The sequence below is a fragment of the Camellia sinensis genome, chromosome 2 (assembly GCF_055761805.1).
Source record: "Camellia sinensis isolate YWXY chromosome 2, ASM5576180v1, whole genome shotgun sequence".
NCBI lineage: Eukaryota > Viridiplantae > Streptophyta > Magnoliopsida > Ericales > Theaceae > Camellia > Camellia sinensis.
In genome coordinates this window covers 179,951,284-179,963,746 of record NC_138962.1, presented here as the reverse complement: position 1 = coordinate 179,963,746, position 12,463 = coordinate 179,951,284, and the positions used below count along the sequence as shown (strand labels likewise).

General features: G+C 34.1%; 1 protein-coding gene and 1 pseudogene across 2 annotated transcripts; both read left to right on the top strand.

Annotated features, from left to right (window-relative positions):
• Window positions 1-4,716: 4,716 nt before the first annotated feature.
• On the top strand, window positions 4,717-9,009 carry LOC114259963 (putative disease resistance RPP13-like protein 1). Its single transcript, XM_082913241.1, has one exon. The coding sequence runs from the start codon at window positions 4,717-4,719 to the stop codon at window positions 9,007-9,009; it is 4,293 nt and encodes a 1,430-aa protein (XP_082769367.1).
• Window positions 9,010-10,038: 1,029 nt separating this feature from the next.
• LOC145810188 (small ribosomal subunit protein uS15 pseudogene) lies at window positions 10,039-12,238 on the top strand (annotated as a pseudogene). The gene has a single exon (XR_014353763.1). The product of XR_014353763.1 is annotated as a small ribosomal subunit protein uS15 pseudogene (transcript).
• Window positions 12,239-12,463: the final 225 nt, after the last annotated feature.

The following is a 12,463-nucleotide window of genomic DNA, read 5'->3' as shown; positions in this document are numbered from 1 at the left end:
AGATTTGAGTCTTTTTTAAAATAATTTTTCTTCACTTTTTTTTTTGTTATAATTTTTCATGGGTTGGGCTGGGCTGGGCTGAGCTGGGTTTCAAATTTATGGCCCAATCTCACTTGTGTAGGCATGTCCAGAACTTGGGCTTTATTTGAGTAAAAGCCCAATGAGCTTGGGCCAGGTTAGGTTTCAAGTTAAAGGCCCAATTCCAGGCTCTGTCTAACTTGGGCTGGCCTATCGAGGATTTGGCCTTTGTTTGAGTAAAATCCCAATGAGCTTGGGCCAGGTTGGGTTTCAAATTCAAGGCTCAATCTCACTTGGGTTGGCCAGTCCAGGATTTAGGCTTTGTTTAGGTGAAAGCCCAACGAGGTTGGGCAGGGTTGGGTTTCAATTTTGAGGCTCAATTTTTGGCCTAGTCTCACTTCAATCGACATTTCCAAGATTTGGGCTCGGTTTAGGTAAAAGGCCAACAAGCTTGGGCCAGACTGAGTTACAAATTCTAGGCCCAATTCTAGGCCCAGTCTCACTTGGGATGGCTCGCTCAGGATTTGGGCCTTGTTTGGGTAAAACCCCAACAAGTTTGGGTTGGACTATGTTTCAAGGAAAAAAAAATTGTATGCCTTTGTCTTTCTCATTATTTTTAAAATTGAGCCCTTTGATATTTATTTAGAAATGATATTTATTTGAAAGAAGTGATTTTCAGAAAGAGTATTTATATATATATGTATCTTTGTGAATTTTTTGGAGAAAAATATTTGTATATGATTGTTTTTGGGTTAATTACAAAAAAAAACTTTGAGGTTTTATGCATTTTTTACTTTAAATCTCAATGTTTTAATTTCGACAAATTAAATCCTAGAGTTTTATCCATATATATATATATATATATATTTCAAAGAAAGAGACTTAACCATATTTTTTTCCTGTCTCTTTTTATTTTTTGTAAATGTTTTTGTGATTACTTTCTAACCCACCATTATTGTGTTCACGTTTTACTTTCTTCTTCTCAGTTTATCCTTTTTTTTCTTTCTTTTTTCTTTTTTTGTATTATTATTATTTTTTTGGTTAATTATATAAAAAAAAAAAAACCTCAAAGTTTCACATGTTTTTCACATTAAACCTAGTGTTTCAATTTTGACAAATTGAACTCTGAAGTTTTATTCGTATTTCAATGTGTCTCTTCGTCTATCTCCATTTGTGCAAGGTAATGAAGAATAATTTTGGAGTTTAAAGAAAAACGCGTGAAACTTTGGTTCTTTTTTTTTTTTTTGTGTATATATATATAACTTTTTTGGGGGTGAATATATATATATATATATATAACTTATGTTTCTTATTGTAGATGTACATGTACATGTGTGTTTGTATATATAGTGTAATTTTTTTATTCAAATTTTGACTCTTCTAATGATAAAATTTTAATTTCATTCCTAATTTTGATGACTGTGTAAGAAGGGCTAGTTGAAATGTAAAAGACACTTATCAATACTCTAATGGATTAAGACACTATTTGACATAAACTAAATAAGTGCATTTATTTGGGTCAAATCACATCTCTATTTTTTTACATATCTTTTTGTAAAAAATTAAAAAATATATTTATTTTTAGTCATCAAAAATAGCGACGAAATCAAAATCATCTATCCTACATTGATAGTCCATTTTTTAAAATTCAAACTTTTTAAAGAAATGTAATCATTACGCTTTGAATTCAAATTTTAAATAATTAATTCTAAAGATACCCTTCTATTTTTATTTTTAAATTTTAAAATTTTGACTTTTCAAAGTAGATATATATTTTGGGACAACAAAAAAATGTAATAATGGACCAATAAAATGGAACGAAGGGAGTATCAGTCAAAATTTGAATAAAGAAATTTCACCATATATACAAGCACACATGTACATGTACAATAAGATATTTAAGTTATATATATACACACAAAGAAAAATTAAATATTGGGGTTAATTACAAAAAAAAAAAAAAAAAAAACTCCAAGGTTTCACCTGTTATTCACTTTAAACCCCAGTATTTTTCAATTGAAATCCCAAAACGATTCTCCATTACCAACACAAAAGGAGATGGACCGAAGGGGTACATTGAAACATGTATAGAATTTTAAGGTTAAATTTATCGAAATTAAAATATTGAAACTTAAAATGAAAAATGCATAAAATCTTGGGGTTATTTTTGTAATTAACCCTTTTTTTCTATATGCTATTTGATGTTCACAAACATAACATCAATATGGATTATGAAAATAAGTTGGAAATGAATTATAATGGTGGGTCTCACAAGGTAAGAAGAAAGTAGTGACAAAGTAATTACCAAAAAAAAAAAAAAAATAGTGAAAAAAAGCATTAAGCAAGTCTCTAGCAAATTCTCAAGTTTGAAAAAAAAATTATGTTTTCAGATAATTAACTTTAATATAGGGAGAGTAGTGACAAAGAAATTACTAAAAAAAATAATTTAAAAAAATTGAAAAAAAGCATTAAGCAATGGTGTCTATTTTATACATGGCCCATAACCTTTCTTTGCAGTTTCTCAATCATTTCTCTACATTTTCACTAGCAAATTCTTAAGTTTGAAAAAAAATATTATATTTTCAGATAATTAACTTTAATAGAGGGAGAGTAGACATAATAGTAGTTAAGATTTTTTTTAAAGTTAATGTAAACAAAAAAAATGCTTGATTATATTTTTATTTTCAATTATGTTGATAAAAAATATTCAATTAATACTAATATTATTCACTTTTTGTGTTGGTATAAATTAAAATTTAAAATTTTAAAATACTTATTTCGATGAAAAGTTATGTGTATTTTTATCCCCTAAAGTTTAAATTTTGAATATGTTTCTGATTAAATATCCTGTTAAATAATTGGACCTTTTTAGCATTTTTGTTTGTAAAAAAAGAAAAAGAAAATCAGAACTTGATATGAAAATTTTGGTTAATAAACTATTTTTGATAATTACTTTTGGGAACAATCCTTTTTTATAGTGAAATTAAAAGATTCTTTCAATAAAAAATGCGTAAACATTCACACTATCTTATTTTGAAAATACAAAATCATTTGATAAAAATTTGTAAATTTTGACACTTTTTTCCACAAAGATTAATAGGAAACTCATCTACAAAAATTCCGTAGTGAAAGAGGGACGGGAGAAACATTTCATTCACAAAAATGAGTAATTGGCATGATATGCTTATGCGTGTGATATGAGAAAAGCCTCATGCATACCAGACAAACAACATTACTCATTCCAATAAGAAAAATAAACATGCACAAATTTTAACCACTAATTTTTATAGTTTGGTTTTAGTGTCAATTTCGATCTTTATAATTTTAATTAGGACTTTAAATTTTTTATTGCCTCAATTTAACCTAATTGATTGCAATCATTAACTTTCTTTCTTTTTTTTAAATTATGAAAAGTGCACACATAAGTAGCATGAGTTACACTTTTAAAAACAAAATTATAAATTTTCTTAACTAAGTGAGTCAATCTCAATCATCTTATTAATGATTTTACTTTAAAAACACTAATTGGTGTTATTAATTGAATTAAATTAGTACAAAATTTAAAATTAAATCAATTATAAATTTATAAATCAAAATGATATATGAGACAAAATAAAAAAGCTACCAATTTAATTTACCCAATAAACATTACCACTTTCCCTATCTTGCTTTTTGGGAAGATCCATGGCTACCCTCTGACAAGCTATCAACTTGTAACCCAATACCAGAAAATAAAACAAACAACAAAATCAAATCAAGGCCACCAAAAAAAAAAAAAAGGGCTATGTGAAAAAGATTTTTTTTTTTTTTTAATGATTGTCAGGCAATCTTCACAAAAATAATAACAAATAAAAAATTCAGTCCTTGATCCGTTCGTTTTGAATTTTAAATTTTCAGTTATTTAGTGTTTTTAGAGTACTACTCCTTATTATTCATGTTAGAATACTTGTTCAATTATCTCTTACAAAAGAGAGAAACTTTTTTAATTAAATTGTAAATTAAATAATTGGTCTCTGTAATTTACGTAAAGTGTCATTTTAGTCATCATAATTTTAATTTGCGGCAAATATTGTTAACAATTGGAACATAAAAAACTAAGTGCAAAATTAGAAAGATCAAAATAAAATTCAAAACAAATTATAGGGACCAACGATATAATGAATATATTAATTACCCGAGTGGTCCTTCTAATTGATTTTGAATTTCACTTTGATTTCTCTTTTATTTTACTCATAATATTTTTCTCTTTCATATTCAATAATATGGTTTGAAAAAATCACATCCGACAAAATTGAAATGCATCAACCAAATCCCAAAACTATATTGTTGGGTAAAGATGGAAAAACTTCTAAGCCACCCTCTAGTAACTGAGAAAAACCATGATAGAGATATGAATTCATTTAAAAGAATATTAACAAATGTAATTGGGTTCTTTCTACTAACAATAATATAATATTTGGGTTCTTTTATTTTGAGTATTTTATTTTTATTTTTAATTTACACGTTTTCACAGAGGGCAGGGGGCCAATGAAAGGAGACTCACTTTTGACTTCTTTGCAGCCCAATAATTTCTTCTTCTCATCACAAAAATATAGCCAATTTTGAAACTGCTAAAGCCTTTTCCACTGAACCTCTTTGCTTTGCTTTGCTTTGCTTCTGATCTGTTGGTTTTTTCTTTTCTTTCTGTAATCGGAAACAATGCCTATAGAAGGGATCTTTGTCTCTGGCTTCGTCAATTTGTTGTTTGGGAAGATGACCTCTTTTGCCTCCTCGAAATTACCAACCTTTGAAGGAATTGATACCCAGCTGACCAATTGGACCAATATGCTGTCTCAAATTGAAGCTTTTCTGATTGACGCGGAGGAGAAGCAACTGACAGATCGAGCCGTGAACCTGTGGCTCGACGATCTCCAGGATCTGGCATATGATTTGGATGATTTAGTGGATGAGTTCGCCACCGAAGCTTTGCAACACAAGCTCAAGGCAAAGCAGCCACAAGCTAGTTCCAGCAAGGTATGGAACCTCATCCCTAATTTCAAGCCAAGAGATGTTTTGTTTAATTTCAAGATGAAGTCCAAGATTGAGGAGATCAATACCAGATTGCACAATAGTTTTGAACAATGTTCAAAACTTAATTTGGTTAAGATTGTTGGAACCACCCCTACACCTACGACTAAGACTTGGCAAAGACCAGACTCTACATCTTTATTTGATGAACCTCGCATTTATGGCCGAGAATATGATCAAAGAAAGATAATTGAGTTGCTCGTAAGGGGGGATGAATCAAGTCATAACAACATTGGTGTAATTCCCATTGTGGGTATGGGTGGGATTGGCAAGACCACCCTTGCTCAGATGGTATACAATGATGAAACTGTGCAGAAGCATTTCGATCTAAAAGCCTGGGTCTGTGTGTCAGATGAGTTCAACATTATGAGAATAACAAAAGCAATTCTTGAGTCAGTGACTTCCCAGACATTTAGTTTTAATAACTTGGACCAAGTTCAGGTTCAATTAAAGCAGGCTTTGGCTGGAAAGAAGTTCTTAATTGTTTTAGACGATGTCTGGAACAAAAAATACAGTGACTGGAATGTTTTGAAGAAACCTTTCAATGATGGAGGCCAAGGGAGTAAAGTCGTGGTGACTACACGTGACAGAGAAGTTGCAGGAATGATGACAACTGTTGAACTTCATGAAGTTAATATCCTTTCAAAGGAGGATTGTTGGTCATTGTTTGCACAACATGCCTTTGCGAATACATGTATTGATGTAAATCCAAAATTGGTATCAATTGGTAAGGAAATTGTGGAGAAATGTAAAGGTTTGCCTCTAGCTGCTAGGACACTCGGTGGCCTTTTACGCAGCAAAGTACGAGATGAGGAATGGATAAATGTATTGCGTAGTAAAATATGGGATTTACCACACACAAAAAGTGACATCCTTCCTGCTTTGAGATTAAGCTATCATGATCTCCCTTCGCATTTGAAGCAGTGCTTTGCATACTGCTCAATAATACCCAATGACTATGAATTTGAGGAAGAGGAACTAGTCTTGTTGTGGATGGCGGAGGGCTTCATTCAGCAACAAAGAGATAAGCAAATGGAAGATGTAGGAGGTGAGTACTTTCGGGAATTGCTGTCAAGGTCTTTTTTCCAACCATCAAGAACCGGTGAAAGCTCTAAATTTGTGATGCACGACCTCATCAATGATTTGGCTCAAGTAGTTGCAAGAGATACTTATTTAAGATTGGATGATAAATTTAAAGATCAGGAGCAGTACCGAAATCTAAAGAAAGTTCGACATTCATCCTACATGCAAAAGTACCGTGAGGGTATGAAAAAATTTGAGATCTTTGACAAAGCCATGCACTTACGAACTTTCTTACCATTTAACAAACCAAATGGTCAGAATTGTTATTTGGCAAGCAATGTTCCCCTTAATCTATTGCCAAAGCTAAGATGCTTGAGGGTGCTCAATATGAGTAGATATTGCATCACAGAAGTTCCAAATTCGGTTGGAGATTTGAAACATCTGCGATATCTTAACTTATCCCACACCTCTATTGAAAAATTACCTGAATCACTAGGCTCTCTTTACAATCTACAAACATTGATGTTAAGACAATGTAGAAAACTGAAAAAGTTGCCAACAAACTTGGGAAGCCTAATTGACCTACGTCATCTCGATACTACAAATTCACATTCCTTAAAAGAAATGCCACTTGGAATAGGTAAGTTGGCTAGTCTTCAAACACTATCCAATTTCATTGTTACTAAAACCAATGGGCATCAGTTAAGAGAGTTGGGGAACTTAATTTATCTTCGGGGGAAGCTTTGCCTATCTGGGTTACAGAACGTGGTGGTTCCATTAGATGCAAGGGAGGCGAATTTAAATGATAAGAAGGGGTTAGATGTGTTATTAATGGAATGGAGTGTTAACTCAGATGATTTACGAGATAGAATAGTTGAAACAGAAGTGTTGGACATGCTACAACCTCCCAAAGATTTAAAAGAGCTTCGTATCAAAGGCTACCTTGGTACAGGATTGCCGAATTGGATAGGAGAATTCTCCAATATGGCTGACCTAAGTTTAGATAATTGTGGAAATTGTGCATCCTTGCCACCACTTGGACAATTACCCTCCCTCAAAAAGCTTTACATTAAAGGAATGAGTGTACTAAAGCAGGTTGGTTGTGAGTTCTACGGGCAAGGTGGTGTTCAACCTTTTCCGTTACTGGAGAGTCTAAGCTTTGAGAATATGCCAGAATGGGAGGATTGGTATACTTTTGGAGATCACAAAGAAGTTCAACCATTCACTCGTGTCAAGTCTCTCTCCCTAAAAAAATGTCCCAAACTTCTTAAAATGTTGCCTACTGATCTACCTTGTTTGAATAATCTAGAGATTAGGGACTGCCCCAAACTTTGCGGAATGATGCCCAAGGATCTAACTTGTTTGAATAATCTACAGATTTCAAAGTGCCCGGAATTCTTAGTTGAAGGTTCCAGCATTAGCCTCCTGTCACTCACCTCGATAGCTATGAAAGATGTTCCTCTAACAAGCCTTCAAGCGGTCCTTGAGATGAGGAGTATGGTTGATTGTGAAGTGATATCGGCAAATGCAAAGTCTAAGCATTCGAGTTCAATAACTTCCTTGAGGATTGGGATGATTAAGAAACTCGAGCTCTTGCCGGAATGGGTCACTCATGGGCTGATGGAACTCGAAGCATTGGAGATCACAAGCTGTGAAGACCTCAAGACACTGTGGAAGAATGAGGAGAGAGTGCAACACAGTTTCCCTGCATTCCAACATTTGGAAATTGAAGGCTGCCCCCAGCTTGTTTCATTGTTTGAAGAAGATGAGGATGAAGACAACAAAGGGCAACATGAGCAGCAGCAGCAGCAACAAGAGGGACTCCCCTGCATAGTGAGGAGGCTTGAGCATCTAACAATAGATAATTGTGAAAAGCTGGAGAAACTGCCACGGCTGCTACATAGCTTCACTTTTCTTGGAGAGTTGTATGTCTATAAGTGTCCGAGTCTCAGCTCTTTTCCGGAGACAGGTTTTCCGTGCACGCTGAAAACACTCAGGATACGTGATTGTGAGGCTCTGCAATCCTTATTCGGGTGTTTAACACAGATTAATGAGAGTAATCTTCAAGTGTTAGAAGTTGACGATTGTCCATCCCTCACATGCTTGATATCGTGCAGAGGTGGGGGGCTACCACCCACACTCAAACAGCTTCAGATTATGAGGTGTAAAAAGTTGGAGGCACTGCTAGTAGTAGAGGAGGGGATGGAAATTACCTGTCCATCTCTTGAGTCTGTTTCGATCATTAATTGTGATAGGCTCAAATACTTGCCAGATGCCCTTCCTAATAATAATAATAATCTCAGGAATCTCAGTGAATTGTACTTGTGTGGGTGTAAGAATTTGGAGTACATTCCGGAAGGATGGTTCCACTCCGCAACAAATCTGGCACTTTTGGATATCAGGGGATGCAAAAAACTCAAGGCCCTACCACACGAATTGCAGAGCATCAACTACCTCACTTCTCTTCAAACACTGTGCATGAATATTCCACATTGGAACAACAACTTCAAGAAGATTGGTTTGCACAGTTTATCCTCTCTTACAGAACTGTTGATTTCAGGCGCAATTAGCGTGGCAGAGGATGAAGAAGAAGAAGGTGTAGCGGGGTCCAGCTTTCCGATAGATGGGAAGTTGCTGCCCACCTCTCTGATCGATCTTCGCATCGGGGATTTCCGAAATCTGGAGAAGCTGTCTTCTAAGTTGTTTCAAAACCTCGCCTCTCTTGAATATCTTGAAATCTGGGATTGCCCTAGGCTCAAATCTTTACCAGTGCAAAGGCTGCCTCCCTCACTTGAGAATTTGCAGATCAGTGGAAGTCGGAAACTAACAAGGAAATGTGAAAAGGGGAAAGGCAAATATTGGCCACACTTAGCTCACATACCTGTAGTCAATGTTTTTTGATGAGAAGTGATGCGCTCTGTTGTGGAGATTCCCACCGCAGTTTTACAAGCACTCAAATTGCCAGGTATCAAAACATAAACTAATTTTATAAATATAAACATTTAAAAAATATTTTCAGATTTTATAAACAAAAAATCATATGAAAAACAATAAGTGTTTTTAATTTTTATTTTTTTACTTTTACAGATTTTAAAAAACTTAATCAAACAATCTAATTGATAGTAAAGATTTCCAGCATTGCTAATTTTTAATGTCTTTTTGCTTATTGATTTTCAATTTTTTTTTGAATGAGGGATCGCTAAAATATGCAGTACATCATATTTTCAAGTTAATCGAATTTGTTTTGATGAGCAACTTATTTGCAAATTCATATAAAAATTTAAAATAAAATAAATTTGTATTTTCAATTGATAAAAAATATTTTTGAAAATAATAAAAAAAAATATGTTAAATTTAAATTTGGAGGACCATTATGGGATGAGTAAATAATTTTTAAAATTTTGTTTGGTTTTGGAGTTTTCAAAAAAAGTTTTAAAATTTTTAATTCGTATTTTTTTAATATATCGGCTAATATGATTTATTTTTTTATTTTTTTATTTTTCAAATGCATCTAATCTACAAATACTTAAAAAAATTAAAAAAATTAAAAAATCTTTAAAAAATTTAATAAATACAAAATACATACAAAAATGTATTAAATTTGTGTATTTGTTAATATTTAGTGATTTTTTAAACAATATTTTTCATAAATTTTATATGTTTTAGGTGTATTTAGATTGAGTGGATCTAAAAACTTGAAAAATATTGATTAAATACTTAAAAAGTTCACTAAAAATAATAAAATACGGATTGAAACTTAAAAACTATTTTTAAAAACTCCAAAACCAAACAAAGTTTTAAAAATTATTTTAGATTCTAAAAACTAAATGAGTTTTGGATTTTCAAGTTTCTGAAAACTATTTTTAGAATATACAGCCAACAAATTTTTAGAAAATTATCTTTCAAAATTGATTATGAAAACTAAACCTTAGTTTTTTGGGGTTTCTGGGCTAGTCATTAGTAAAATATTTTTGTATTTGTTAAGTTGTTGCCTGTATACTAAAGTTAGATTGAAAGTGATTAAGTTGGTACAAATTCTTGTTGAAGGGAGAATTTTTTGACCGGTCAAATGAGGGTAATGTTAAAAAAAAAAAAGAAAAAAGGAAAGAGAATGAAACGCTGTGATATAAGTAGTTTGCAAATGCTTAGAAAAATTAAACAATTTTTTTTGTTGTTGTAAGAGCTAACTTAAAAAGTTACAAACAAATATATGCATATCAGGTGTCCAAATTTCATTTTGGTGAGTTGTTCTAATAAATATGGAAACTGAAAGCAATTTTAATTGTATACCTGGAGTTGTTACATTTTTGTATGAAAAGAATTTAGAGTATTAAGTTTTATCAATTTATAAGGGATTATTTGATACAGAAATGTGCTTTCAAGAATTTGAATACGAAGAAAGGCTTCTTCGGATAGATTTCCTCATCTACTTTTATTTCCAAGGGAACCAAAACAAATGGAAGAGTTCTCATTTCTTTCCAACTTGGTGTATTTGTCCTTGGATATCCTGTCCATTCAGTGATTGTTCGCTGGGATGAAGAAGAAGAAGACGAAGAAGGTGTAGCGGGGTCCAGCTTTCCGATAGATGGGAGGTTGCTGCCCACCTCTCTGCTCAATCTTTGGATCGGGAATTTCCGAAATCTAGAGAAGCTGTCTTCAAAGTTGTTTCAAAACCTCGCCTCTCTTGAATCTCTTGAAATCTGCGGTTGCCCTAGGCTCAAATCTTTACCAGTGCAAAGGCTGCCTCCTTCACTTGAGGAATTGTGGATCCGTGGAAGTCGGAAACTAGCAAGGAAGTGTGAAAAGGGGAAAGGCAAATATTGGCCCCACTTTGTTAGAATATAATATGTAAAATGTTGCTTTAATAATTAGGTTAGTATAATAATTAGTATGCTTTAATAATGTACCTTTAATAATGTTGTTTGGTTTGTGCTTCTACTTTCGGTTTGTAATTGTTCTCCCTCTCCTCTATAAAGGAGAGAGCTCAACACACCATTATATACATCAATCAATAATACAATTCTCTATTTCTTTTTATACATCAATTTTAACATGGTATCAGAGCCATAAGATTTAGGCCTGTATTTCTTTCTCACCGGCGGGCAGCCGGCCGGCAACTTTGCCTTTGCTGCCCGCTGGAATTTTCTACACATACCTTCCACTCTCCACAGCCGTAACTCTGCAAGAAGAGTAAACAACACAAAGCTCTTAGCAGTTTCCTCTAAACTCCTCTTCCGAGTCACTCTCTTAGTAGCCCTCGTCCTCGTCTTCTTCATCACCTTGAATTACCCTCTTCCACAACTGCAGCCACAAGCACATGTTCAAGTGCCAAAACAGCAACACCCTGTTTTGTTGTCTTCACAGGGTCAGGTTCCAAGCATCCCACCAGCACAACAGCATCTGGTTCATCCTCATGCTCCGCAACCTGGTCATCCTGGTCTCCAGCATCCTGTTTTGCAGCCAATGCAACAACCAGTGTCTCAACAATATTTTCAACATCAGCAACCATGCTTATTGAAACCTCCATCAACTCCATTACCTTCTGGTCCATCATCTCCAACCGCAATCAATCTTGACAAGTCACCATGGGTCGCATGCACAGTCGCGGTAAGGGTATCTCCGCTTCGGCACTGCCTTACAAGAGAACTCCTCCCAGTTGGCTCAAGATCTCCTCTCCAGATGTTGAAGAGAACATCTGCAAATTCGCGAAGAAGGGTATGACTCCGTCACAGATCGGAGTTATTCTTCGTGATTCTCACGGTCTTGCTCAGGTCAAGAGCGTTACCGGAAGCAAGATCTTGCGTATCCTCAAAGCTCACGGGCTTGCTCCGAAAATTCCTGAGGATCTGTACCACTTGATCAAGAAGGCTGTTGCAATCAGGAAGCATTTGGAGACGAACAGGAAGGACAAAGATTCCAAGTTTAGGCTGATCCTTGTCGAGAGCAGGATTCACCGACTTGCTCGATACTACAAGAAAACGAAGAAGCTCCCTCCTGTCTGGAAATATGAGTCAACCACTGCCAACACACAAGCTTCATGTGCTACAGGCTCTGCTTCAGATTAGCATACACAGCTCTCTCAAAATAAAAATAAAAAATAAAAAAAAAACAACACAGTTCTCTCTCTCTCTCTCTCTCTCTCTCTCTACTCAAGGACATCCACCAGGGTGACCACTTTCCAACCTCTTATCCACCACCTTTTGCACATACCCATACCCTTTTTTATTTTTTAAACCAATCTCCACCAAACAAGCCAGACAGACTACTTATCACCAAACCACTTGCAGCACATGTATGGCCATTATAATATTACAATATGCTAGCAAAATCAACCCACATGAACCACTTACAACTC

Excerpts from the sequence above, each read along its gene's own strand:
- LOC114259963 (XM_082913241.1), top strand. The coding sequence starts at position 4,717 with ATGCCTATAGAAGGGATCTTTGTCTCTGGCTTCGTCAATTTGTTGTTT.